Here is a 24,813-nt window from a genome sequence, read left to right as displayed (position 1 = left end):
TAAAAACTAACATTTTAAAAAAATACTTTTAAACTAAAATCTTAATACCAGTTGAGCAGTTCTAATAACATGGGATAATAAAATGCATGTTAGAAAACTAGGGAAAACACGCAAACGAATTGGAAGCCTGGACAGACTAGAAATATACATAACACCATGCCAATTCTATAAAATATGCCATTTTTGGCATAAAGCATGTACAAACAAAAACACTTGCAGTGTACTTGGGAGGTTGACAATGTAGCATAGGATGGTGGGTCTCTACATCACATGCAATAAAAATGTGTCCAGTTTACCAACCTTTCACTACTTTTTAAGGTAACGGTAACTACTATTCTTAATCCCACTTATTCTCATCTCAAAGGACATTACTTAATGTGTTACCTGTGCCTGGCACCTGCACTTATTTACAAACAGCCACACTTTATTATGATAGTCCACCACATGGTGGCGCTGCCTAACTTTCTTCTAAGACCAGCAAAGTGTTTCATGGTTCCATAGACTCTATTTATTTATTTAGTTATTTATTTGAAATGGTTTATATAGCGCGAACTAGGGTGACCAACCGTCCGTAAATTTCACGGACAGTCCGTAATTTCGGCCGTCTGTCCGTTGTCCGTGAAGGATTCTTTAACGGACGCCATTTGTCCGTAATTTTAACCGGGCACCGGTGGCACCACCCTAAAGCCGGCACAGCTTCCACCCACCTCCTTGCTTGGCTCCGATGCTGCTGAGGTGGGTGTAAGAGACTCCGATGCAGTACCAAAGCTCAGACCCCCAGCAGCATTGGAGAGGCACAGCGGGACGGCGACCCTCACACCTTCAGCCCTTGATGAGCTGCTAAGAGGTGCTTGAAGGTGACTGAGAGGGAGGGGCTGCAGCTTCAGGAGCAGGGGCATCTATTCAGATGCAAACAGCCCTGAATGCCTCATGTCTTTGCAATTTAGAGGGGCCTCACACATTCCCTTTCTGCCCAGGGCCCCAAATACCCTAGAACCAGCCCTGATTACACCAAGGCAGCACGTGGTTCTCTTCACAGAGCTTAATTACTGTCACTAAATTGTAAGCAAACCTCAGTTCTTCAAACATGCAGTCTATAATGTAATAAAATAAAGAAATGGCACAATCGCACCCACTCTGATTACCAAAGTATGGAGGACAATCAGTTAAATCAGTTCTCTTGGAGTATCTCCTTTAAGTACTGTACATCACAGTGGGGGATGGCAAAACTAACATTTTGGAAATAGAGCCTGTCGTCTAGTTGTCTTAGCCAGGAGGGGGTGAGGAGCCCTACCCCACCCTGGAAGAGCCCAAGATGATACTAGAATACTGCATGCCCACCCCTGTGCCCACCCTGGTGGATCTTGTTCTCCCTCCTGTGATGGCTCCTGCCCCCCCCCCAGCAATGGCTCCTGTCCCCCTATGTGGTGGCTCCTGCCCCCACCACCTGTGATGGATCCTGTCTCCATCCTGGGTGGCTTCTGTCCCAGCCCTGGAATGGCTCCTGCAGCGAGGGTGAAGTTCTTGATGGGCCTCTTCTCAAAAAGGCTCAGCTCAAAATTAATATGAAAAGGTGGGCGAGTGAGTAAGTGAAGGGATGGGTGGATGGCTGGATGAATTAGTGAAAGGGTGAATGGATGAATGAACGATTGAATAGATGGATAATGAGAGGATAGATGGATTGATGAGTGAGTGGAAGGATGGATGAGAGAAAAGGTAAATAGCTGGATGTATGGGCGGGAGGGTAGCTGGATGCGTAAAAGGGTGGATGGATGAGTGAAAAGGTGGATGATGAGTGAGTGGATGGATGAGTGAAATGATGGATGGATTGATGAATTGATAAGTGCAAGGGTGAATGGATAGACAGATGAGTAAAAGGGTGGATGTAAGGATGGATGAGTGAGTGAAAGGGGGGTAGATGGACAAAAGGATGAATAGATGAGTGAAGGAGTGAAAGGATAGATGGATGAGAGAAAGGATGGATGAATGATAGGGTCAATGGTTGGATTCATGAGTGGATGAGTAGATGGATGGGTGGGTGGATGGAAGGAAGGATGGCTAAGTGAAAGGGTCGATGGAGAGAGAAAGGAAGGGTGGATGGGTGGAAGGAAGAGTGACTGGGTGGATGGATGAGTAAGTGAAAGGATGGCTGGATGGGTGAAAGGGTAAATGGCTGGATGGATGAGTGAATGGATGGATGGGTGGAAGAGTGGATGGATGAGTGTACAGATGGATAGGGTGGAAGGGTGGATGGATGGATGAGTGAAAGGATGGATGAGTGAAATGATAGATGGAAGGATACATGATGGACAGGTTTGCAAATGGTTGAATATGTTTGGATATGGCTGCAGTGCTTAATTTGTGCAGCTGCTTTCCGGTGCTCAGCACCGGCACTTCATTGTCAGGGCCGGGGCTATAAATTATTTTCAGGAGGCAGTGGTGGTGAACGTAATAAAAAAAAAAAAACATGAACAAAGGGGATACCCTGCTGCGCTCTTGTGGAGGTTTTTGCAAGGATGGATGTGATTCTGCTGTGCTCTTGTGGCGGTTGAGACGTCCGGTCAGTGGTACCTGATAGCGTTATGTTGTAGGGGGGGGTCTGGTTGAGTAAGGAGCCATGAGATGCTCTCTGTGTTATGTACACTTCACATTTGACGTGGGGTCATGCTTATTTACTGTACATCATGTGGAGTTTAACAAGGCCTTGCGGTTGCCTCCTGATAGGACGCCACCTTGCTATGCTAGCACATTCTAAGGGGGTGGATGTTGCGTGTTCTTGAAGGGTGCCGAGTTGCACCTTGAGGCATGGGTGATTACACAGTTTAGTGGTGTTCTGTGGGCAGACTATACTACAGCTGGAAAATAATTCCTTTATTGGAAATAGTATTTCACAGCTTTTTGGGGCTTCCGTTTTCTGTGAGCGAACTGGGAATTTAGTTTCACCGGGTGTTTTTCCTTCTAGTGTTGTGAAATGGCTATTTTGGTCATTGGCTGCATAATGTGTTTTCTTTTTCTTGAGTTGTAGAACTGGTCTATTTGTCTTGTGTATAAATTGTGTTTTCGTATGGCATCCTCCTGTTAAGAGGAATGGTGTTGTGGGCTTTTGTTTAAGTCAAAAATGTGAATCCCGGCAGGGCCACTCAGCCTTTCATCCTCCATGGTGAGTAATTGAGACCCTTTGACCTGGTAAATATTAACACCTGTTGTGTACAGATCGTAGAAAGGGGCAGAAGGGTGGTATGGAGCCGTAAACATAACGTAATTAATAATAAAACAGCATGACTTGCAATATATGCGTTGACCCACGAAGAGTACTGTGCCCTCTAACTTCTTATCATATGAAGTAAATATGCTCCTTAAAGAACGTCTCATGCTTCTAAGCGCTGTAACTAACAAGTATTATTCCAGTTATCAATGGTACTTGGTGGCATCTTTGCTGAGAGCGGATAAGGACATCAGGAGTCACTTGAGGCTTTGCCCTTCTTTATTAATGGCCCCTCTCCACATTTCACAGTGGAAATAAATAGCATAATACACTCGGCGCATCTGCATCAATGCTACATATAAACTGCTGCAGTTTGGCCACGTTGTTAATATAGGTTCGGACTAGAGACTGTCGTGCATGTGACTGTCACTCAGTGCCTCAGGGAAGGGACTACCATGAGTGATCATCACTCGATGCCTCAGGGACTACCATGAATGACCATCACTTGATGTCTCAGGTGAGGAACTGCCATGAGTGACCATCACTTGATGCCTCAGGCGAGGGACTGCCATGAATGACCATCACTTGATGTCTCAAGTGAGGGACTGCCATGAGTGCCCATCACTTGATGCCTCAGGCGAGGGACTTCCATGAATGACCATCACTTGATGTCTCAGGTGAGGGACCGCCATGAATAACCATCACTTGATGTCTCAGGGAATGCCATAGGTGACCAACCCTTGGTGCCTCGGGAGAGAGACTGCCACGAGTGACCATCACATGAATGACCATCACTTGATGCTTGAAGTGAGGGACTGCCATGTGTGACCAGCACATGAGTAACCATCACTTGATGGATCAGGTGAGAGACTGCCACGTGTGACTAACACTGGAAGGCTCGGATGAGGGACTGCCATGAGTGACCATCTCTTGATGCCTTAGGCAAGGGACTGCCATGTATGACCATCACTGAATATATAGGTGAGGGACTGTATGTGCAGGACCAGCACTGGATGGTTCGGGTGAGGGACTCTATGTGCGTGAACATCAGTGGATGGTTTGGGCTAGGGACTGTATGTGCATGACCATCAATGGACAGTTCAGGCGAGGGACTGTGTGCGTGACCATCAGTAGATGGTTCGGGCAAGGGACTGTATGTGCGTGTCCATCAGTAGCTGGTTCGGGCAAGGGACTGTATGTGTGTGACCATCAGTGGATGGTTCGGGCGAGGGACTGTATGTGCGTGACCAGTGGATGGTTCAGGCTAGGGACTTATGTGCGTGACCAGCACTAGAGGGCTGAATTGAGGGCACTTTCATAAACGTAAACACTTGGTGGCCCATTGGTTTCATGTACTGATTTCATGCCACCCTCGTCCAGGCCATTGGATCACAACTCGGCGAGGTGAGCTAATTGGTTTCTGTGGCTAACTTACTGCCCGGCTGGCAGGTGGCCATCCAGCAGCGAGGACCCCCGCAGAGTTGATAATGCTCCTAGAGTAAGTGGGTGGAGTCAGTGAAGGAAGTGAGTGGAGCCAGGGAAAGTGGATGTGGCCTCCTACAAACATTTGAGCACCTGGACTTCATATTTTACAAATTAAGCACTGTATGGCTGGGCTTACTTATATACTATTGCGCGACCTCCTCTGATGTGTCTGTAAAACTTACCTATTGTCCTGAAGTTTTGTCCTGAATTTTGACTTGCTGTCCTGAATTTGTGTCCTGAATTTTGACCCTTTGTCCTGAATTTTTACACTCACCGTCCTGAATTTGAACCAATGCCAGTTGGTCACCCTAGCGCGAACACGAAGCCCGCGGGTATCAGAGCGCCTTACAAAAGACAGGGACCAGAGGTATATAGAACTCATTGTGTCTTAAACAAGAGCTAGATAAGGCAACACCCCAGAAGAGGGAGTTGACCCTTCAATATTAAGGCAGATAGGTCAACAGACAATAACATGACAAGCGAGTAATAATAATAATTACAAAAACAAGCACAATACAGGTTAAGGCAACACCTCAGATGAGGTTGGAGAAAGCAAAATGCCAATACAGATAGATCAAAAAACAGAAAATACCATCGCAATCAAGCAGTAATCATGATGTCACAATCTATACCCAAACCGGATCAGGCCACACCACAGGTACAGGCAGCGACACCACAGTGCATAGCACAGCCCAGATAGCAGTAATCCTGAGTGTAGTCAAAAATGCTAGGCAAGAGGAGTTTTTAGGGTCTAGGAAAGAATTTTTTTTATGAATAGTCATTTAAGTTCCTTCTTGAAGCATGTCGGAAAGTGGTTCAGTCTTATTTCAGGGGGGGGGGAGTTCCAAAGTTTCGGGGCAATGCTAGAGAAGGCTCTGCTGCAGGTTTTCTTTTTGGAGAATCTCTGTGGTTTAAGCAGTAGAGTACTGGAGCTTCTAGAGGGTCTGGAGCCTCCCGAAAGTTCAAGCTTCTGAGCCAGGTTATTCAGGGGTATTGAAGTGTAGGGCTTTGTCAGTCATGCTTGAAATTTTCAGCTGAATTCTGACTTCGTAGGGGAGCCGAAAAAAAACGAAAAAAACCACTTACCTCGCTACGACGGACCCGCTGCCGCCTCTGCTCCGTTCTCTTCTTCCTGTCTCTGGTCCCAGATACAGGAAGCAATGCAATGCAGCATTGTGATTGGTCTGAGCTCCGTGGTTCGGCGCTCAGATGGGGAATGGGAGGCTGGGCGTGCTCCTCACCTGGCTGTACATTATAGCCTGGTGGGGAAGATGCAAAGTGCGCAAGACTGTTTGGCCGGCCCAAGCAGTCTTGCACACATAGGGAGTACAAACCACTCATCCCCATGCCAGTCCCGCCCGAGAGCCACTGACTACAATAGGATAACTTAAATGATAACGATATGTTATTATCATTTTATTTTTCCTCGAGCAGTGGGGCGACGCTCCTGCGCCTTAGCGGAAGAGCTGCCACTGATGCCGAGAAAAGTCTAGTCTGGTCTTGCAGCTGGAAGTGGCTTGAAATAGTGCGACATGTTACCCTTGTCTTGTCATTGTGATGGGGAGTGGTAATCGCTGGAACTGGCATCGCAGACCTGGCAGGGGCAGTGAATGGTGTAAACCCTGGTTGCTTCCTGGGAAATAATTTGGGCCCTGACTAGGGTGACCAACTGACATGGGTACAAATTCAGGACAGTGAGTGTAAAAATTCAGGACAAGGGGTCAAAATTCAGGACAAAAATTCAGGACAGGAGGTCAAGATGCAGGACAAAAGGTACATTTTACAGACATATCAGAGAAGGTTGCGCAATAGTATACAAGTAAGTAAATAGACAACTACTAAAGTACAAGTGAAAATAAGTTTATATTAGGTTGAGACAATTGTGCACTTCATGGTTTGTCAGTGTGCGCGCAGCTTTAAGCAAATGTGCAGGTCTTTTTGTGGTAACAAAACCGCCCCCACCTTTCCAGCTCCCAGGCAAATGCCTGGTGCCCGGTCCTGCCAGTCCGGCCTTGCTACCACCCTCCAATGGCGCCCCTCATCTTCACATAGACCCTCTCTCATGTGTATTTAATTTCTTCTATAGTCCTACTCATCCCAAGTATGTGGGTCAGAGTGTTGGAGTGCGTTACAACACACACATATTATAAAGAGACAATCACTCATATAAATGTGAAAGTCAATGTATAGGAAATGTTGCTTAAGGTAATGGGGCTTACAATGTGTAATCATACTTTCATCCGTCATTCAGTCTTTCACCATTCATTCTGTCCTTCCATCTGTGCCCGTCCATGTTCAACCATTTACAAACCTATCCATCATGTATCCTTCCATCCATCATTTCACTCATCCATCCCTCAATCCACCCTTTTACTCATCCATCCATCCACCCTTTCACCCTATTCATCCGTACACTCATCCATCCAGTCTTCCACCCATCCATCCATTCACTCATCCATCCAGCCATTTACCTATCCAGCCATCCTTTCACTTACTCATTCATCCATCCACCCTTTCACCCTATTCATCCGTACACTCATCCTTCTACCCATTCACCCGTTCAGCCATCCATTTACCCATCCCCCTTTCACTTTCAATTCCCCTTTCACTTAGCCATCCATCCTTCCTTCCATCCATCCACCCACCCACCCATCTACTCATCCACTCAGGAATCCATCCATTGAACCTATCATTCATCCATCCTTTCACTCATCCATTCATCCTTTCACTCATCCATCCACCCTTTCACTCCTTCACTCATCTATCCATCCTTTTGTCCATCTACCCGTCCTTTCACTCACTCATCCAGCCTTACATCCACCCTTTCACTCATCCGTACATCCATTCACCCTTTCACTTATCAATTCAGCAATCCACCCTTTCACTTATCAATTCATCAATCCATCCATCATTTCACTCATCTATCCACCCATTCTCTCGTCCGTCATCCACCCTTTCACTCATCCATCATTTCACTCATCTATCCAGCCATCCATCCACCCATCCCTTCACTTACTTACTCACTCACCTTTTCACATTAATTATGAGACCCATCAATAACTCCACCCTTGCTGTAGTTCCTAAAGCAAGGGGTGGGGTGGGGCAGGGTTCACTATGCCCCTGCACTTAGGCAATCTGAAAAAGTGGAAGGCATGAGTCATGCATGATGCACAGTGCCTGGACGTGGGGCGACTGTGACATGGTGTTTCCAGAGCTTTAAGTGGGATGTAAAAACTAGGGGGGTCTCTCCAAAAGGGTGTTTAATGTAATAAAATGTGTGGCTTAAAACACATAAGCTAAAAATCCGTGCTTAATATAATGTGCCGCCCGAATGGTATTTTTGTTGCTTGTGTCATTGCATCCAGATATATAATACAACAAGTAACGTTACACTTAGAACAAGTAACGTTACACCTACAACAAGCCAGAACTATTGGCTTTGTCAATGGTTGTTAGTTGCATAAAATAAAAAAGCAGCAACCATGGCTGCTATACTATAACTACAATCCTTTCCTTTGAACTTCTTTCACTGCCTTCCTTCGATTAACTGGATTCTCGCCTAGCAGCAGCTTGAGCGTTTTGCGCTTCCAGGTGACAGAATGCCCTGCCCTGGACCGAGGCTGGAGGAGGCCACCACATGCTGTGCCAGCCCAGACTGACCCATTGTCATTCTGTATGTGGCAATCAGCCCCACACAGAATGACAATGGGCGGGGTGGGGCTGCTCTTGTGCTCAGAGGAGTGCGAGGCGGCCCCATCAGGGAGCTGAGGCCTCTCGCAGGGGAACAGATCAGTTCCCTAACATGCCTAAAATTACGGACAAAAGGCGTCCGTAAAAAGGATCCTCACGGACAACGGACGTGAGGTCCAATTTACGGACTGTCCGTGAAATTTACGGACGGTTGGTCACCCTAGCCCTGACACATTTTTACGGATTATCCACTATCTAAAGGCAAGTATAGGTGGAGTTAATGGTATAAGTAAACACCTTGAAATGTAGGGGTAGGTTAATGTAGTTGATACGATATTATTGTATGTCGATATTTTGTGGTCTTGATATAGTGACGTACAACCTGGAGGGACGAACCCAGAGGCTGGGACAGACGGGCACATCAAAGGGATGTACATACAGCCTCAGGTAGCAATACATACATGGCCAAGACAGGCACAGCTGCTTCAGAGGCTCGCTGCCTGACCGTCCCTGTGACACATGGATGACGGAGGCGATTGTAGCTTGTGACAGGACGTGTCTGGACCAGGTAACAACCCCTCAGTCCTGCTGTGCATGCACCCGTGTCTTGTGATCAGTGTACCGTGGGAGCTGCTGTACGATACTGAGCTTGTGTCTGTTTCCGGCCTGTGACGTTTCTTTCTTTTGATTGACACCAGGGACTCGGTTCCACCTCTTGGGAGACACCGCCCAGCCCCCGCTGCACGTGTCACCGGACGGGGCCTCCGTGAGCCTGGCTGAAGAGAGCCTCATTGACGGGTAAGCTGCAAACCTGCCGCCATGATGCGACATATCAGGGTCGCCTTTCAGGCCTTGGGCTCTGGTATGTTTCAATTTAGGAGTTACAATGAATGTAAGAGAAACGTGGCACCCTTTAGTTAAACCCTCATTAGACAGAGCACGCGGAATGCCGTCAACTCAAATAAACTCTCCCAACAAGTGAGTGCTATTAAGGGTGGGATTCGTATGCCTCCAGCTGTTCTAAGGGGTGCGCAGATGGGTTGGGTGTCATTTCTTCCAAAATGTTACATCTCGACCCGCATCGTCATCCTGACCTCGTTCGAAATGTGTTCACCGAGGTATTTAAAATGCTGTCTTTACCGCATCCGGTTTTAGCGGGCAGTCATAATTGCAAAGCAATAAGCGCCGTTGCCCACGGTTTTGCTCGGAAGCCTATGGCCGGCTGTGTGCAATATCAGTGGGTTCCAAATACCACGGCTGAAACGTAATTCCACCTCATACGTCTTTCATTCACCATCAGACACTCCTGCCCCCTTATCTCACTCGTTCAGGTTCTTTTTCATTCTTGCTTTTTCTTTCTTACTGTTTTTCCCGTCTTTCTCTTCCTCCTTCTTCACCCCGTTGTGCTTTTTCCTTCTCTTACTCTGGGTCAAAGTCTGATGAGATAGGGTATGCTCTCTCCAAAAATGAGTGTCGGTGGGGCCAGGTACAACCACCGGCTCAAATTAAGCAGTGTTATAGGCTGAACAACAAACCCAATTTTATCAGCCGTAAAACCTAGATGGTAAAATCAGGTTGGGAAAGTGCTGCATGCATTTTTGTACTGCTCCTCCGTGTCAGCCAACCCCATCCCTCCTTCAAAATACCCACCAAACTCCCTCCACGCCCCCAACCCAACACACACACACACTTATCACCTACTCGCAGCAGGTGGTACATGTGTGTGTTAATCCCTTAAAACCGTAATAGCTCTTGGTCGCACAGTTTTTTCCCACTCCTTGGGGTTTTACTTATAAAAGGAGCAAATATGTGTAAAAGGAGTACATGTGTGTAAAAGGAGTAAATATGTGTGGCAGTACCAGTGGAAAGGGTTATCCTGGACCCCTGAATGTTCACGCATGAGCCAAGTGCATCTGCTGGGGCACCTACTGCACGTTCACCTTGTGCTTTATAGCATTAGTATTAATAGTGTACTCAGCGTACCGGACAGTCTTTTAAAAAAAAAATATATATATGCTTTTTACTTTGCTTCAAATGTAAACATTGTCAAAACAGCAATAACAACAGTGCACTTAGACCACATTCAACCATCCTGTGATTCCCCACTGGTGAGCGTCGGAGAAAAGCAAAATAACGCACTAGCAAAATTACATACAGGACTATAGGTATTCTGTACGGCGAGCCCGCCTCTCACAACCCACACCTCACTCCCCCTATCCGGGTCCAGCAAGGTATTATTGGGCCGAGAACCCAGCTGCCGCTCAGATTCAGAGCACAGTGTCTCAGCAAACTACCCCATATTTTCTTGAACTTTTTGGGGCAGCCTCTACTTTTGTATATCACTCTCTCTGCTGCCATATATACATCCATCCCCCTTTCCAGTCTTGTAGTGTAGGAGTTGCTTGTGCGCCCCAGCGACGAGCGATATCGCGCTTGGCCACTACCAGGCCCAATGCCCTGAAGAGAAGTTGGGGTCTGGTGACATCTACATCGCCTGGGATCCCTAACAGGATAAATCTAGGGTCCAGTGGGAGGGAGATTCCCTGTATTGCGTTCAACTCAGAGATTATCGACTGCCAATAAATCCCAATTTGTGGACACTCCCAGAGCGTATTAGGAAAATTGCCTGTGTCAGTCCGACAGGGCAAGCATTGGGACAACTCGCACGTTCCATTTTGTGTAGTTTGTCTCTGTCATGTCACCTTCATTGGTCGAACCCTAATGACCAAGCCGTAGCGTGCCTCAATTCCTTCTTGAAGGATCACGATTTGGTTCAACAATGTGACCAGCCTACCCAAAGTAAAGGGGAAACTCTTGACCTCATCATCTCCAAAGGACACACCATCACATTGGACTCCATCATACCCTGCGATTGGTTGGACCATCACATCATTTCCTTCCATATCAACTTGGAGGTATCACAGAGTAAGGCTCAAACAACTAAACCAAAGATCTGGAAAAGAGACCTCAGAGAAATCAATACCATTGACCTAGCAACCCGATGTAAACATGCCTTCTCTCCTCAAGTGAACTTACACGAAGTCCATGAACTCACAGACTTCTATAACTCTTCCATTTCTAGCATCATGGACGATTTGGCTCCACTACAAAAAAAAAAATGCACCCACAAAAATATCTAAACCCTGGTTCAATGGCAACCTAAATTCGGAACGTCGCAATCTAAGGGCCATCGAACGTTCATGGAGATCCACTCCATCCACGGACCATCTAAAAATCCTTAGATCAGCTAGAAGCTCTTATAACAATCAAATCAAGGCAGCCAAGGCAGAGTATTTCAGATCCCAACTAAACCAAGCGGCCAATCGACCCAAGAATTTTTTTGAACTGGTTAAACAACAATCTGTGGTAGCCCCGAACTAACCAGCCTCAGATGTCAATCCTCCCTCATGTGATGACCTGGCAGACGTTTTTACCGAGAAAACTAGACTTATTAACATTGATCTAGAAACCAGGAAGACTCTATTAACACCCAATGGTCCGACACTCCCCCTGGCCTTACCAGACAAGGCTGCTCCTTGTAGTTGGGGTATCAAGCACAACGCTTCCTGGAACACCTTTAGCACCCTAAATGAAAATGATATCAAAAAAGTTCTTCAGAGTATCAACCCATATAATCACTTCAGTGACCCTTTACCACCCACCATCTTCAAAGCAATTAATGACACAATCTTCCCCATCTGGCCAAAGATCGTCAATGCATCTCTGTCACAAGGTACGATCCCAAAATGCCTAAAAGAGGCCCAGGTAACACCAATATTAAAAAAACCTACAGCAGACAGTACAGATCTTAACAACTTCCGCCCTATCTCAAGCATCCCCACACTAGCCAAACTGTTGGAAAAATGTGTCCAGTCACAACTATGTGCACACATCGAAAAATGCCATCTCCTGGACCAACACCAATCTGGCTTTCGTAGTGGGCACAGCACTGAATCGGCTCTCACTCACGTGATGGATGACATCCTACTAATTCTTGATCAAAATGAATCCTGCCTCCTTATCCTACTCGACCTCTCCTCTGCTTTTGACACTGTCAATCACGACAACCTCCTAGTTATTCTGGAGCAAAGGATGGGCCTCTCTGGTCAGGTGCTGCAATGGTTCTCGTCCTTCCTCCAACACAGGTCCCAAAGAGTTAAGGCGAACCACTCTCTCTCCCAGCCATCCCCAGTTACCATGGGGGTTCCCCAAGGGTCCTCCTTATCACCCATTCTCTTCAATTTGTTCCTGGAACCATTAGCTAATGTACTCAAATCCACGGACATTCGCTTCCATATGTATGCAGACGACACCCAACTCTACCTGAAAATCTCCTCCCCCGATAACATCACTTCACTCAATTCCACCCTACTGACTACTCAAAATTGGCTAACTGAGAACCACCTCCTGCTAAACACCTCCAAAACAGAATTCCTCCTCATTTCTCCCCCGAAACACACTCTGAATATTGACCTCTGGATGAACCAGCTCACAGACTTCAAATGCTCCCCCCACACTATTGACTCAGCTAAATCTTTAGGAATCCCCCTGGACAAACATCTGAATAGGAAGACTCATATTAGCAATGTGTGCAAGGGAGCTAACCATCTTCTAAGAACACTCAGGAATCTCAAACCTTTCCTACCTCAAGCAGATTTCAAGCAAGTGGTCCAAGCGCTTGTTTTACCGAGGCTTGACTATGGCAGTGCCACGCTATGTGGCCTCCCCAAATACACTTTGGCCCCTCTAAAGGCATCACTGAACGCTGCGGCCAGATTGATAACGGGCACCAAGCGAAATGCCCACATCTCCCCGGTCCTAAAATCTCTAAACTGGCTGCCCTACGAAGCTAGAATTCAACTAAAGATTGCCTGCTTAGTGCACAAAGCCCTCCACTTCAAACCCCCCAACTACCTTGCACAAAAGCTAGAACTATCCGGAGGGGGTAGACCGTCGAGGAGTGCTAAGTCCCTCCTCCTAAAACCCCAGATCTTCCGCAAAAAGAGAACATGCAAACGCGCCTTCTCGGAATCTGCACCAAAAATCTGGAACTCTCTTCCACCAGAAATCCGTAGAATCTCCTCCAATCTTGCTTTCAAACGGGAAGCAAAAAGAATCTTCATGAATAAGTTCTTACCTTAACAAGAGGAACGATTGTCAGCTCTAATGGCTTCGGACACACTACAATATTGGTGGTCAATCTTGTATTTTACTATTGTAGTTGCTCCCCTTGTCACTATATTTCAGTGACCCGCCCTTCCTCGCCTAGCCCAGGTTTATAATTGTTCTTTTATTTGTGCACTATTTGATTCAATGCCAATGTCTATTCCCTTTTTGACTCATGTACTGATCTGTTTCCCTCAAACTGTAAAGCGCTCTGATATCCTTCAGGATCAAGTTCGCGCTCTATAAAACTTTATAAATAAATACAAAATAAATAAATAGTAGTCCCGGTAGAGAATTTTAAATTGAATGAGGCGAAGTCTGGCATTGATTGCGACCTCCCTGGGGTGCATCAGGGCTGCCTCCAGTCTGTATCCTCCATTTCCCCCAGGTCTCCCTCCCATGCCCCCCTAAGTCTAACCAAGGTATCGGGCATATTGTTATTTATTGTTTTATACGTAAACAATGCCTTTGTTCTTAGTTCTTCCTGGAGTAGTGTCCCTTCCACTGGTGCAAACTCAGGGAGATCAGAGGCCTCTATTCCTTCCGCGCTCCAAGCATGGCGCAACTGGGCGTATTTAAAAATTTGGGAGGCATGAAGTTGGAATTCTGTCTGAAGGGTTGGGAAGGGTTTAAAGTTGCCTTTAGCCATGATATCTCCCACCGTAGAGATCCTAAGCAGGTCCCAAGCCTCAAATCCCTGGAGCTTATTTAGTTCTTTAAACCAATTTCCATTCCACAGAGGGGTGAACCTAGTTATTTTGTGTCTCCAGTCCATCGTCTTATTAGCTCTGTTCCACACCTCTATAGTGACTCAAGTTGCCGGGAGCAGTCTGTGGATCCCTTTCCCACCGTATAGTGTGTGAATGATTTATGAGTAAGCGTTTCCCGTTCCAGTCTGTAAGTGGGGTGGTTCCCGGATGTGTGTATCCAGTCATTTATAGGGGTAAGGTGGGCTGCCCAATAGTAAGCCTCAATGTCTGGGAGTGCGAGTTCCCCGTTGTACAGGTTACGCTGTAGGGACCTTAATGCAATTCTGGGGTGACCCTTAAACCAAGGGAGTACGCAGAGTTCAGAATCGACCTCCCTGAATATTGATCGAGGGAGGGGGTGGTAACGTACCAGACAGTCTGACCCCTGTGCCCCCACGGCCGGTCGCTCCTCTCCACTGCTCTGCCTACCTGTCGCTGCCTGGCACCTGCCCACCCTGTAACTACCGCCTGACGCCACTTACCTGGTTTCACGCCGCCGCCGCCTCCTGCCTCCTGCCTGCTGCCTGCTGCTTCTCAGGTTCCGCCTGTCGCTTTCCTGCCGCTGCTGCCCCTCCTCGCCCGCTGACCGCCGACGCTGCCCCGGTCACTTCAGCTCCGTTTTTCCTGCCGTTTCCGCCGCCGCTGACCCGCTCTCCTCCTTCCTGCTCCCGCCTCCGCCTGCAGCCCCGCTTCCCCTCACTGCCCATTGGACAACCCGCTCCCGCCTCCCAGCTGACCCTCCCTCCCGGCTCCTTATTTATGACGCCCCCTGAGCGACCGCGCAGCGGACGCGCGCAGCGGGAACGCCGAAGGTGCGCCAAAGGTAAGCCCGTCTGCGCCTGTCCGCGCCTGGACCGCTCCCAGCGCCAGACCCCCTGGCCCCCGCGCCCGCCAGCCCCCCCGCAGGACCTACGACTTCGCTACGCTCATCGCACTCAAAACCGTCCGAGCCCCCGGATGCTACCGAGCGTCCCCGCGACGCACCCATGGACCCTTCGTCTGCCGATCCTGCAACTTCTCCTGCCTCCAAACATGCACCACGCCCACCAAGACGGACAACAGCAACCACCTCAAGTGCATCCTGATCAACACCCGCTCCGTCCACAGACACGCCGTGGAACTCTGGAACCTCCTCGACACCGCATCTCCAGACGTCGCCTTCCTCACGGAAACCTGGATGAACGACTCCTCAGCCCCCGACATCGCCATAGCCATCCCGGACGGCTACAAGATCATCAGGAGGGATCGCAACAACCAGACCGGAGGGGGCATCGCCATCGCTCACAAATGCACCATTCGCATCTCGACTGACTCCACCGACGCATTCAACACCGCCGAATACCTGCACTTCCAGATCCACACCGACCCCAAGACTACCCTCAGAGGCACCCTCATCTACAGACCCCCGGGACCACGCGCACAGTTCTGCGAAGACATCACGGACTTCATCAGCCCTCACGCCCTCCCCTCCGCCGACTACATCCTCCTCGGGGACCTCAACTTCCACCTGGAGAACAAAAACGACCGCAACACGACCACCCTGCTGGACAACCTCGCCAACCTCGGACTCCAGCAACTGGTCAACACCCCCACCCACTACGCCGGCCACACGCTCGACCCCCTCTTCTCTTCCAGCAAGCACGTCACCTTCAGCCACTGCACCGGACTCCACTGGACTGACCACAGCTGCGTCCACTTCAGCTTCAAGAAGAACACGGTCCACCACCACCCGAAGCAGGTTCCCCACAGAAACTGGAGCAAAATCACCGTCGACCAGCTCACCACCTCCCTCAGCCAGAACCCACCGGTCAGGACAACGGACCCCAACACAGCAGCCCTCGACCTCACGCAATGGCTGACCTCCTGTGCCAACGACCTCGCCCCACTGAAGAACCCACTCACCAGGCCCAGAAGCAAGAAGGCCCCCTGGTTCACCGACGAACTCAAGGACTCCAAGAAGGCCTGCCGCACCCTCGAGAAGGCCTGGCTCCTCGACAAGACCACCGACAACATGACCGCCCTCAAACTCGCCACCCGCAGACATCACCAGCTCATCCGCACCACCAAGAAGAAATCTTTGAAGGAACGACTGGACAAGAACGCCCATGACAGCAAGGAGCTCTTCAACATCGTCAAGGAGTTCTCCAACCCCAGCACGGGCAACAACGACATCACTCCCTCGCAGGACCTCTGCGACTGCCTCGCCTCGTACTTCCACCGCAAGATCGCCGACATCCACAACAGTTTCGGCGCTCCACCCCCGCACCCATCGACCGAACCTACGCACCCCGCCGCTATCCTCCAGACATGGACCAAAGTGACCCCCGAAGACACGACACGCATGATGAACACCATCCACTCCGGTTCTCCGACCGACCCATGCCCCCACCATGTCTTCAACAAGGCCGCCTCTACCATCGCACCCCACCTCCGAGACATCATCAACGCCTCCTTCGACACAGCCACCTTCCCGGAGAGCTGGAAGCACGCCGAGCTCAGCGCACTACTGAAGAAACCAACAGCGGACCCGACCGACCTCAAGAACTTCCGCCCAATCTCGCTCCTTCCATTCCCTGCCAAAGTCATCGAGAAGGTCGTCAACAAGCAGCTGGCCGCCTTCCTCGAGACGAACGGATCCCTCGACCCATCGCAATCCGGATTCAGAGCCAACCACAGCACCGAGACCGCCCTCATCGCAGCCACCGACGACATCCGAGCCCTGCTCGACAAAGGTGAAACAGCGGCACTCATTCTCCTCGACCTCTCCGCAGCATTTGACACTGTCTGCCACCGCACCCTAGTCCAACGCCTCAACGACACCGGCATCCAGGGGAATGCTTTGGAATGGATCATCTCATACCTTTCCGGCAGAACACAGAGAGTACGCCTCCCTCCGTTCCGCTCTGAGGCCACCGAAGTCATCTGCGGCGTCCCGCAAGGATCGTCGCTCAGCCCTACTCTCTTCAACATCTACATGAAACCCCTCGCTGCCATCGCACGCCAACACAACCTCAACATCATTTCCTACGCCGATGACACCCAGCTGATTCTCTCCCTCACCAGAGACCCCGACACCGCCAAAGCCGACCTACACGAAGGGATGAAAGATGTCGCCGAATGGATGAACATCAGCCGCCTGAAGTTGAACACGGACAAGACAGAAGTCCTCATCCTGGGACCGTCGCCCTCCGCATGGGACGACTCCTGGTGGCCCCCGGCCCTGGGCACCGCACCCAAGCCAACGGACCACGCACGCAACTTGGGCGTCATCCTGGACTCCTCCCTATCGATGACCAGACAAGTCAATGCCGTCTCCTCATCTTGCTTCCACAACCTCCGCATGCTCCGCAAGATCTTCAGATGGATCCCGACCGAGACCAGGAAGACTGTCACCCAGGCCCTCGTCACCAGCAGACTAGACTACGGAAACACCCTCTATGCCGGTACAACAGCCAAACTTCAGAAAAGACTTCAGCGAATCCAGAACGCCTCCGCCCGTCTCATCCTGGACGCCCCCCGACGCAGCCACATCTCGAGCCACCTGAGAGACCTGCACTGGCTCCCTGTCAACAAGAGGATCACGTTCAGACTCCTCACCCACGCACACAAATCCCTCCACGACCTGGGCCCAAGGTACCTCAACGACCGCATGACATTCTACACGCCCACCCGACAGCTACGATCCGCGAACCTCGCCCTCGCCGTCGTCCCTCGCATCCAGAGAGCCACCGCCGGAGGAAGATCCTTCTCCTACCTGGCAGCTAAGACATGGAACTCCCTGCCCGTCCACCTGCGGCTGACCCAGGACCACCTCGCCTTCAGGAAACAGCTCAAGACCTGGCTGTTCGAGCAGTAGCAGACCCCCTCCCCCAAGCACCTTGAGACCCTTCCGGGTGAGTAGTGCGCGATATAAATTCCATGATTGATTGAGTCTTGGACAAGTGGTGGTTCTCACTTGCCGCAGTCCCTGGTCCTGAAAGGGCTGGTGATCCAAGGAGACCAGTTACCCTTGGAATGTGCCAGAGACACACAGTCATGTAAGAGCTGCCATGCAACTGTGTTTGTTTGCAGACAAACAGTGCGTAGTCTGACCCCTGCACCCTCCAGATGCACCGCCACACATCTGCATTATGGAAGTGGCCCTTGCCTCCAAAGGCATGTTCCTAGATCTACTGATTCTTCAGTCTAACCTGGAATAGCTCTGAAAACTAGCGTTGCTGGCGGGCATGTAACAGCTGTGCAGTCTGCACTCCTACTGTGCCCACATAGTATTTGAAGATATTGCAAAGGATTTTCTAAAGAAGTACCTGAATCAGTACATTGTATTACAGTGATCCAAGCACTCCAGTTCTTGTGTTCATTAACCAGTGGTTTGGCAAATGAAGCAGGATGGCCACCCTGAGCATCGTGAATAGAGAATTGTGGCTTTTCGCTACTTCCACAATCTGCTGAGTGAAGGAGAAACCAAAAGTTACCCACATTAAAGTTATTTATCCAGTGTGTATGAGAAACGATTGTTGCCAAAAGAGGAATGTTGCCACTCACCGGCATACTGATCACCAAAGTGTCTGTTTAGGCTCAGTTCAGACAAAGGAAACCTTTAGAACAGGAGTACATTTCATCTTTGCGTAAATGTGCAGCGGGTATTGGGTGATGCTTTAAGATCTGGTTTGAATGAAGGCCTTTATCCATGACATGACATGAGCAGTTTTTTCTTGATCTCAGCTCATGCAGAGCAGGGGTGTTTGAATGGTCAAACATCCGATTGCTTGTCATGGAGGAGATGATGGCATTGCACCAAGTCTTAAACTTTTTGCATAATCTCGTCTTCATTTATTCTGTTTGGGAATATTCCTTTGGGATAACTGTTGGTTTCTTTAGCTTATCAGTAAATGATACACATTTGTGTGCGCACCATTATGAGTGAGATATCTTCAATGATGGTTTTACTGCAGTCTTATATTTATTTATTTATTTATTTGAAAGGTTTTATATAGTTCTGGCTAGACCCAGAGGTATCAGAGCGCTTTACATGAGAATCAGACCATAGTTGCAGGTTACATCGTTACAAAGGTTACACAGTTATTAGAGCATAGCTACATAGCGACATGTTAGGTCAAGACAAACAATAAGGACATATACGTAAGGGAAAAATCAGGCAAGGGGAGAGAATCAAGGGGAGAGTGGGCAGGTGCAGGGGAATTAGACAGAGAATGAAGGGGGGGAAAGAGGAGGGGGAGGGGGAGAGAAACAGCAAGAAAGAAGAGGGGGAGGGTGATGGGGGCACAAACCGGTAGACGCGTAATGGCTGCGTCCAAAGTCCAGAAACTGTGATCCCAGGGGAAGTGGCATCATTCCTCCATCTCCGTTGCGAGAGGCTTCCTATTACGCAGTGGACTCTCTCAGAGGGGCCTCTGAGACTCCAAGGCCTACCTACTGGATCCTTCCCCAAAAAGGGGAGAGGGAGTGCTTTGGCAAGGGGCGCCATACTAAACCTCAACTGTGAGTGGCTCCCTTAGCGCTGTGTACTCTCTAAGAGGGAACACTGAGACTCCAGAGTATAAATATTGGATCTTTCCCCAACAAGGGGAGAAGTAGTGCTTAGTCAGAGGGAACAAGGGACAGGGGGCTCGGCGGCATAGCAGACGGGGAGAGATTCAGGGGAGAGGGGATAGGAGCAGAGGAAGTAGACAAAGAATGAAAGAGGGAAAGCGGTGGGGGCGGGTGAGGGACAGTGCATGAAAGAGGGGGGGATAAGGGGGTACAAACCGGTAGACGAGTAAGAGCCATGTCCAAGGTCCGGTAAGCTGTGCTCCCAGGGGAAGTGGTATCAATCCCACATCTCCGCTGCGTGAGGCTCCCTTAATGCAGTTGTCTCTCTCAGAGGGGTCACTGAGACTCCAAGGCCTACCTACTGGATCCTTCCCCAACAAGGGGAGAGGGAGTGCTTTGGTAAGGGGCGCCATACCATACCTCAACAGTGCGTGGCTCCCTTGACACTGTGGACTCTCTCAGAGGGGTCACTGAGACTCCAGAGTATGAATATTGGATCTTTCCCCAACAAGGGGAGACGGAGTGCTTAGTCAAAGGGCAACAAGGGACAGGGGGCTAGGCAGCGGGTCGGAACTGGCAGGTCAAACAGCGAGGGAACAGACGGCAAAAGAAAAAAATCATATCAATTACAAAAGATAACACATTCAATACCAGGGTAAATTAGCGATCCAGAAAAAGACAGGATCCACAAAAGGCAGGGGTCAGGGAGAACAAAGAGAGGGAGACAGCGAGTTGAAGAGTCCCACAAAGAAGAGATACAGATAGCAAAAAAGGAAATGTATACGTTGTAGAGTCACTTAGGAGAGAGATGCAAACAGGAAAGCTCAGAATCACATAATAGTGATATTAAGTACCAAGAACTACTACGTATACTAGTGGTTAGAACTGTAACTATGCAAATAGTAAATTAACTCAGGGTTCCATTTTCACATCGATCAGGCTAGAAACGTTTGAATATTACTTATCTACAGGATGAACAGAGAAATAAGACATCCAAGGAGGTAGGGAGAGGGCGGGGAGAGAGATGAGATAAGTGATAGGAGAGACGGGGGCCGGGGGGGGAGAAAGAGATAGATAAGGCAGTCCAGCCGAGGAGCAATGTCTGATGGTTGGCAGGATAAAGTTCAACGGACTGAGGGAGAGGACAAGAAACAACAAAATGGCGGCTCTGTGTCGCGAAGGACATTCGCAATCCGCCATTTTGCGCCGTTAGTTCCCAGACACATCAAAGTTATAGTTATCAGAATTGAGACTTACAGTCTCCACCATCTAGTTATGCGCTGTCGCACTGTGACAATCCCAAAGCAGGACTTGTAAAAATATTTTTTGCCAGCTCAGGTTCCTGAAAAGGCCAGGACCAGGGAGAATCTGGGGCTGTTGCACAGACCAGTGCGCTGGGAGCTCCTGGGGTCGCAATGTGGACCTCAATGTTGCTGTGGTCTAGTGGTGCATGAGGGCTCACCTCGGTGTTATGGCAGGTTTCCAGGACGGTCCAGCGTTCATGTCTCAGCATCGGCCCAGTCAGGAAAGCAAGAAAATCAAATAGAGGGTCCAACTCGGCCAGACCGGCGGGAGACAGCAACTCAACCTCTGGGCAGCGCCATTGAGAGGCGTACTCATCAAGAGATTCTACGGCAGAGCAGGGTGCAGACCGACGATCCCAGGAAACTTGAAAGAGCCACAGACACTGCTAAAACATCGTTCGATTATTGCCTCACTGGGGAATTGGGAGCGGAATTAGAGAGTCCACTCACCATGGTCATCGAGGATGGGGGCTGTGCGGCAGCAGGGAGCGGCATCGGCCCTAGATCACGAGAGACCGCTTGGGTGGACAACAAGGATGGCCTCAGACGTGATTGATATATATGCTTTAGATTGATATTCTTCACTGAATATTTAATTAACCAATTTATATGATTATGTATTGTACATAAGTCAGTATTCATAGAGAAGAGTGGTCCAAAAATCTTCTTCTGATTCCTGAGTCCCTTGCTTGACCTTTTCCTGAATCAGGGCAGTGGTTCTTTTTCGTAATTGTTGTGGGGGATAGCTGATAGTACCTTCCTTAGATGGATGCGTGAGTAATTATGAAGTTAGTAGTCCTTTCTTGTTTCCCATTCTCCTAGTCCTATTTCTATGGATGTTATGTGAGAATTTAGGAGCATATCAGCAACACCCGGCGATAATTATCACTCAGCGCTCTTAGCGTGAGGATAATTATCGCCGGGTAACGTGGATTTTTATTGCTGAGATAGCGTGCTATTAGCAACGCTTATCTCCTCAGCGATAAAAATCCTCTCGCTAACTGCCTAACGTGAGATTATCGCTGGAAACCCAGCGATAATCTCACGCAATGTGGCGTTAGCTTACTGATAGGGACTCACAAACTTAGCCATGATATCCACCCTCCATAGGATATCATGGCTAAGTCAGTCCTGAAGCAGGTGTAAGGAAAGTAGCGATAACAGGGGTTATCGCTACTTTTCCTGACGCTATGCTTCATAGTGTGGGGCTTGATGATAGGAGAAATGTCGCTTAGCGACATTTCTCCTGTCATGTTAGGTCAGGAATGCCCATTTTGCATCTCATTAGAGATGCAAAGCTGGGCGTAAAGAATCCCCACGCTAAAGCAAGGTTTTACGCGTTAGCGTGGCCTTGCTAATTAGGCGATAAAATTATCGCCGCTTTTTGGACGAAAACGGCCGCAAAAGCGGCGATAATTTTTTATCGCCTGCTTGTAAATATGCCCCTGTGAACCTTTCTCCTTAGTCCTCTTTCTATGTTAGCTGTGGGAGAGGGTAACTTGGAGTTCGACCATTTTGCTTATACCGAGTAGCTCCACTCATTTCTTCTAGTCCTGTTTCTATGTATGTTATGGGAGATTTAGATCCTATCTCCTTAGTCCTCTTTTTATGTGTGCTATGTTAGAGGGTCTCTTATAGCTCGGCCATTTTGCTGACACCAATGGATTAATGGTCAAAGAAACAATCCCCAGCCCAGAGCTTCTTGCTTAAGCTACTCTTCCACCCGCGGTCATCTCGCATCTTAATTTGCATTTTCGGAATAGCAATTCTTTGTTTCAGCTTGTATAGAACCCCAAACGCTGTACTGTGCTGTCTGAGGTGGAGCAGTTCGTGTGTAGATATAGATCCACTGTTTTGGTGTGAATCATGTACACTAACCGGCTAGACTGCTGTTTCCCGCATTCCGTGTATCACCGCCGTCATCCCCACGTCTATTATAGCAGGGGCGGCAGTCGTCGCTCTCTCAACCCTCGCTCTCACTCTCTCCTCACCTCCTCAATGTTGCCTCCAGACTGAGCGTGGTAGGAGCAGTCGCCTCTGCTCCCGTCTCTGATGTGCTCACTCTCCACAAGCGCATCAGTAGCGGGCGATGCCTGTCCTGCAGCTGGCTGTTCACGGCTGTTCCCGTTTCTCTCTCTCCCAAGCGCGATAGCCGCGGTTGTTTTGTTGCTCCATCCTATCCTTACTTCCTGTTCGATATCAATGAAGCCCTAACTTGCTTGGTGGTCTTATAGAACATTCTCAGATACTGAGGGCTGATTCCCAAAGGTAAACTTACACTTTTGTGTATATTTACGATTATTGCACAAAGGTATTTTACTTGTAATATCTTTCCGACTGCGGACTCTTTGCACATAAAAAGATAGGATAATCCTGCCTTTAATGTGTGGAGACTTCACAGTTGTAAAGCTAGGGTTGGATGGCATTGCCTGAACCCTCCTAGTACTCAGCCAGGTCTGACCAGATCACCACAGGAGATTGGTGTGCCCCACTAACATCTAGATTAGGACAATTGCTGGGGAATATAGCCCACGTCAATGACCTGTGCCATCCCACTGGCTTCGAAACATTCCCTGTAGCAACTCCTTGCCATGATCAGTTGCTCATGGGTCAGTCTCACTCACCATTGAAGAGTCAGGTTGAAAGCGTGCTGACCATGTAAGTTAATGGGCTTGCAATGAAAACTTTAATCTTTGGTGTAGGAGAGTCGGATCTGCTTCTTATGGTTACCCCCAATTTTTGCTGATGTGTCACTGTTTTTGCCTTAGACTAACTGGGATCCTGCTATCCAGGACCCGAGTCTAGCTGCTTTCTCCTCTAAATTGATTGCATGTACTTTAGGTACACTCCAGATTGGATACCGGGGGACCCTTATCTGTCCCTAGTATATGGTACACCATGTATCCAGGGCATAGGTATCTCAGAGGTCTCCCATGGGCTGCAGCATGTATTGTTCCACCCCTGGGAGACCATTCAAAATGGCACCACAGGTCTGCAAATGCAGCCTGTGTAAGGTGGTGCATGCACCCCTTACTTAGATATAGGTTACCTATATCTATTCTAAATCACTACACATATAAACCTATCAGTCACCCCTATGGCAGGCCTTATCAATCCTGAAGGTAGGGTGCTGGGTTTTATGTGAGAGGGTGCCCCTGCATGAGCAGAGCCCCTCTGCAGCCTTCGGAACCTATTTTCCGGGGTTGTCTGTGATGCAGCCAACCATATATATTTAAGTGCATTATAACCTCGCAGTAAATGCTAACTTTAAAACGGCTGCTTAGAAACATGTCGTGTTTGGTATTAAACACCTTGGAATCATACCTCCCCACCAGTAACTGGCAGGGGAGGTATGATTCCACCCCTCTAGAGGGACTTATATGAAACACCAATACACCCGGTACCAGCTTTCTCGACCTGGGCATCACAAAATGGATGCTTCTAGCCACAGACATGAGTCTGCCCTCCTGCTGCTGAGCCGAGCTCGAGCAGAGGAAGGCCTGACAATAGGTTTCCTGTCACAGGGAGGTGTGACCACCTCCCAGACAGGCTTTAGTGTATTGGGGCTGGGTGGATGCCAGAAAGTCTGCACGGTGGCACATTTGGTGTCCCTGTGCATAGTCCAGCTCAAACCGGTTGCAGGAGCCATTTGCTCCTGCTC

At 49.0% G+C, this 24,813-nt stretch overlaps 1 protein-coding gene across 1 annotated transcript in view; it reads left to right on the top strand.

Annotated features, from left to right (window-relative positions):
• CMYA5 (cardiomyopathy associated 5) overlaps window positions 1-24,813 on the top strand; it is a 351,245-nt gene that overhangs the window by 297,897 nt on the left and 28,535 nt on the right. Inside the window, exon 11 of the mRNA XM_085632247.1 lies at window positions 9,079-9,178. Coding sequence (XP_085488373.1) covers window positions 9,079-9,178 — 100 coding nt within the window. The remainder of the gene's footprint in view (window positions 1-9,078; window positions 9,179-24,813) is intronic.

The sequence above is a fragment of the Triturus cristatus genome, chromosome 2_1, assembly GCF_964204655.1.
Source record: "Triturus cristatus chromosome 2_1, aTriCri1.1, whole genome shotgun sequence".
Classification (NCBI taxonomy): Eukaryota; Metazoa; Chordata; class Amphibia; order Caudata; family Salamandridae; genus Triturus; species Triturus cristatus.
This window is presented reverse-complemented; position numbering and strand designations above follow the sequence as displayed.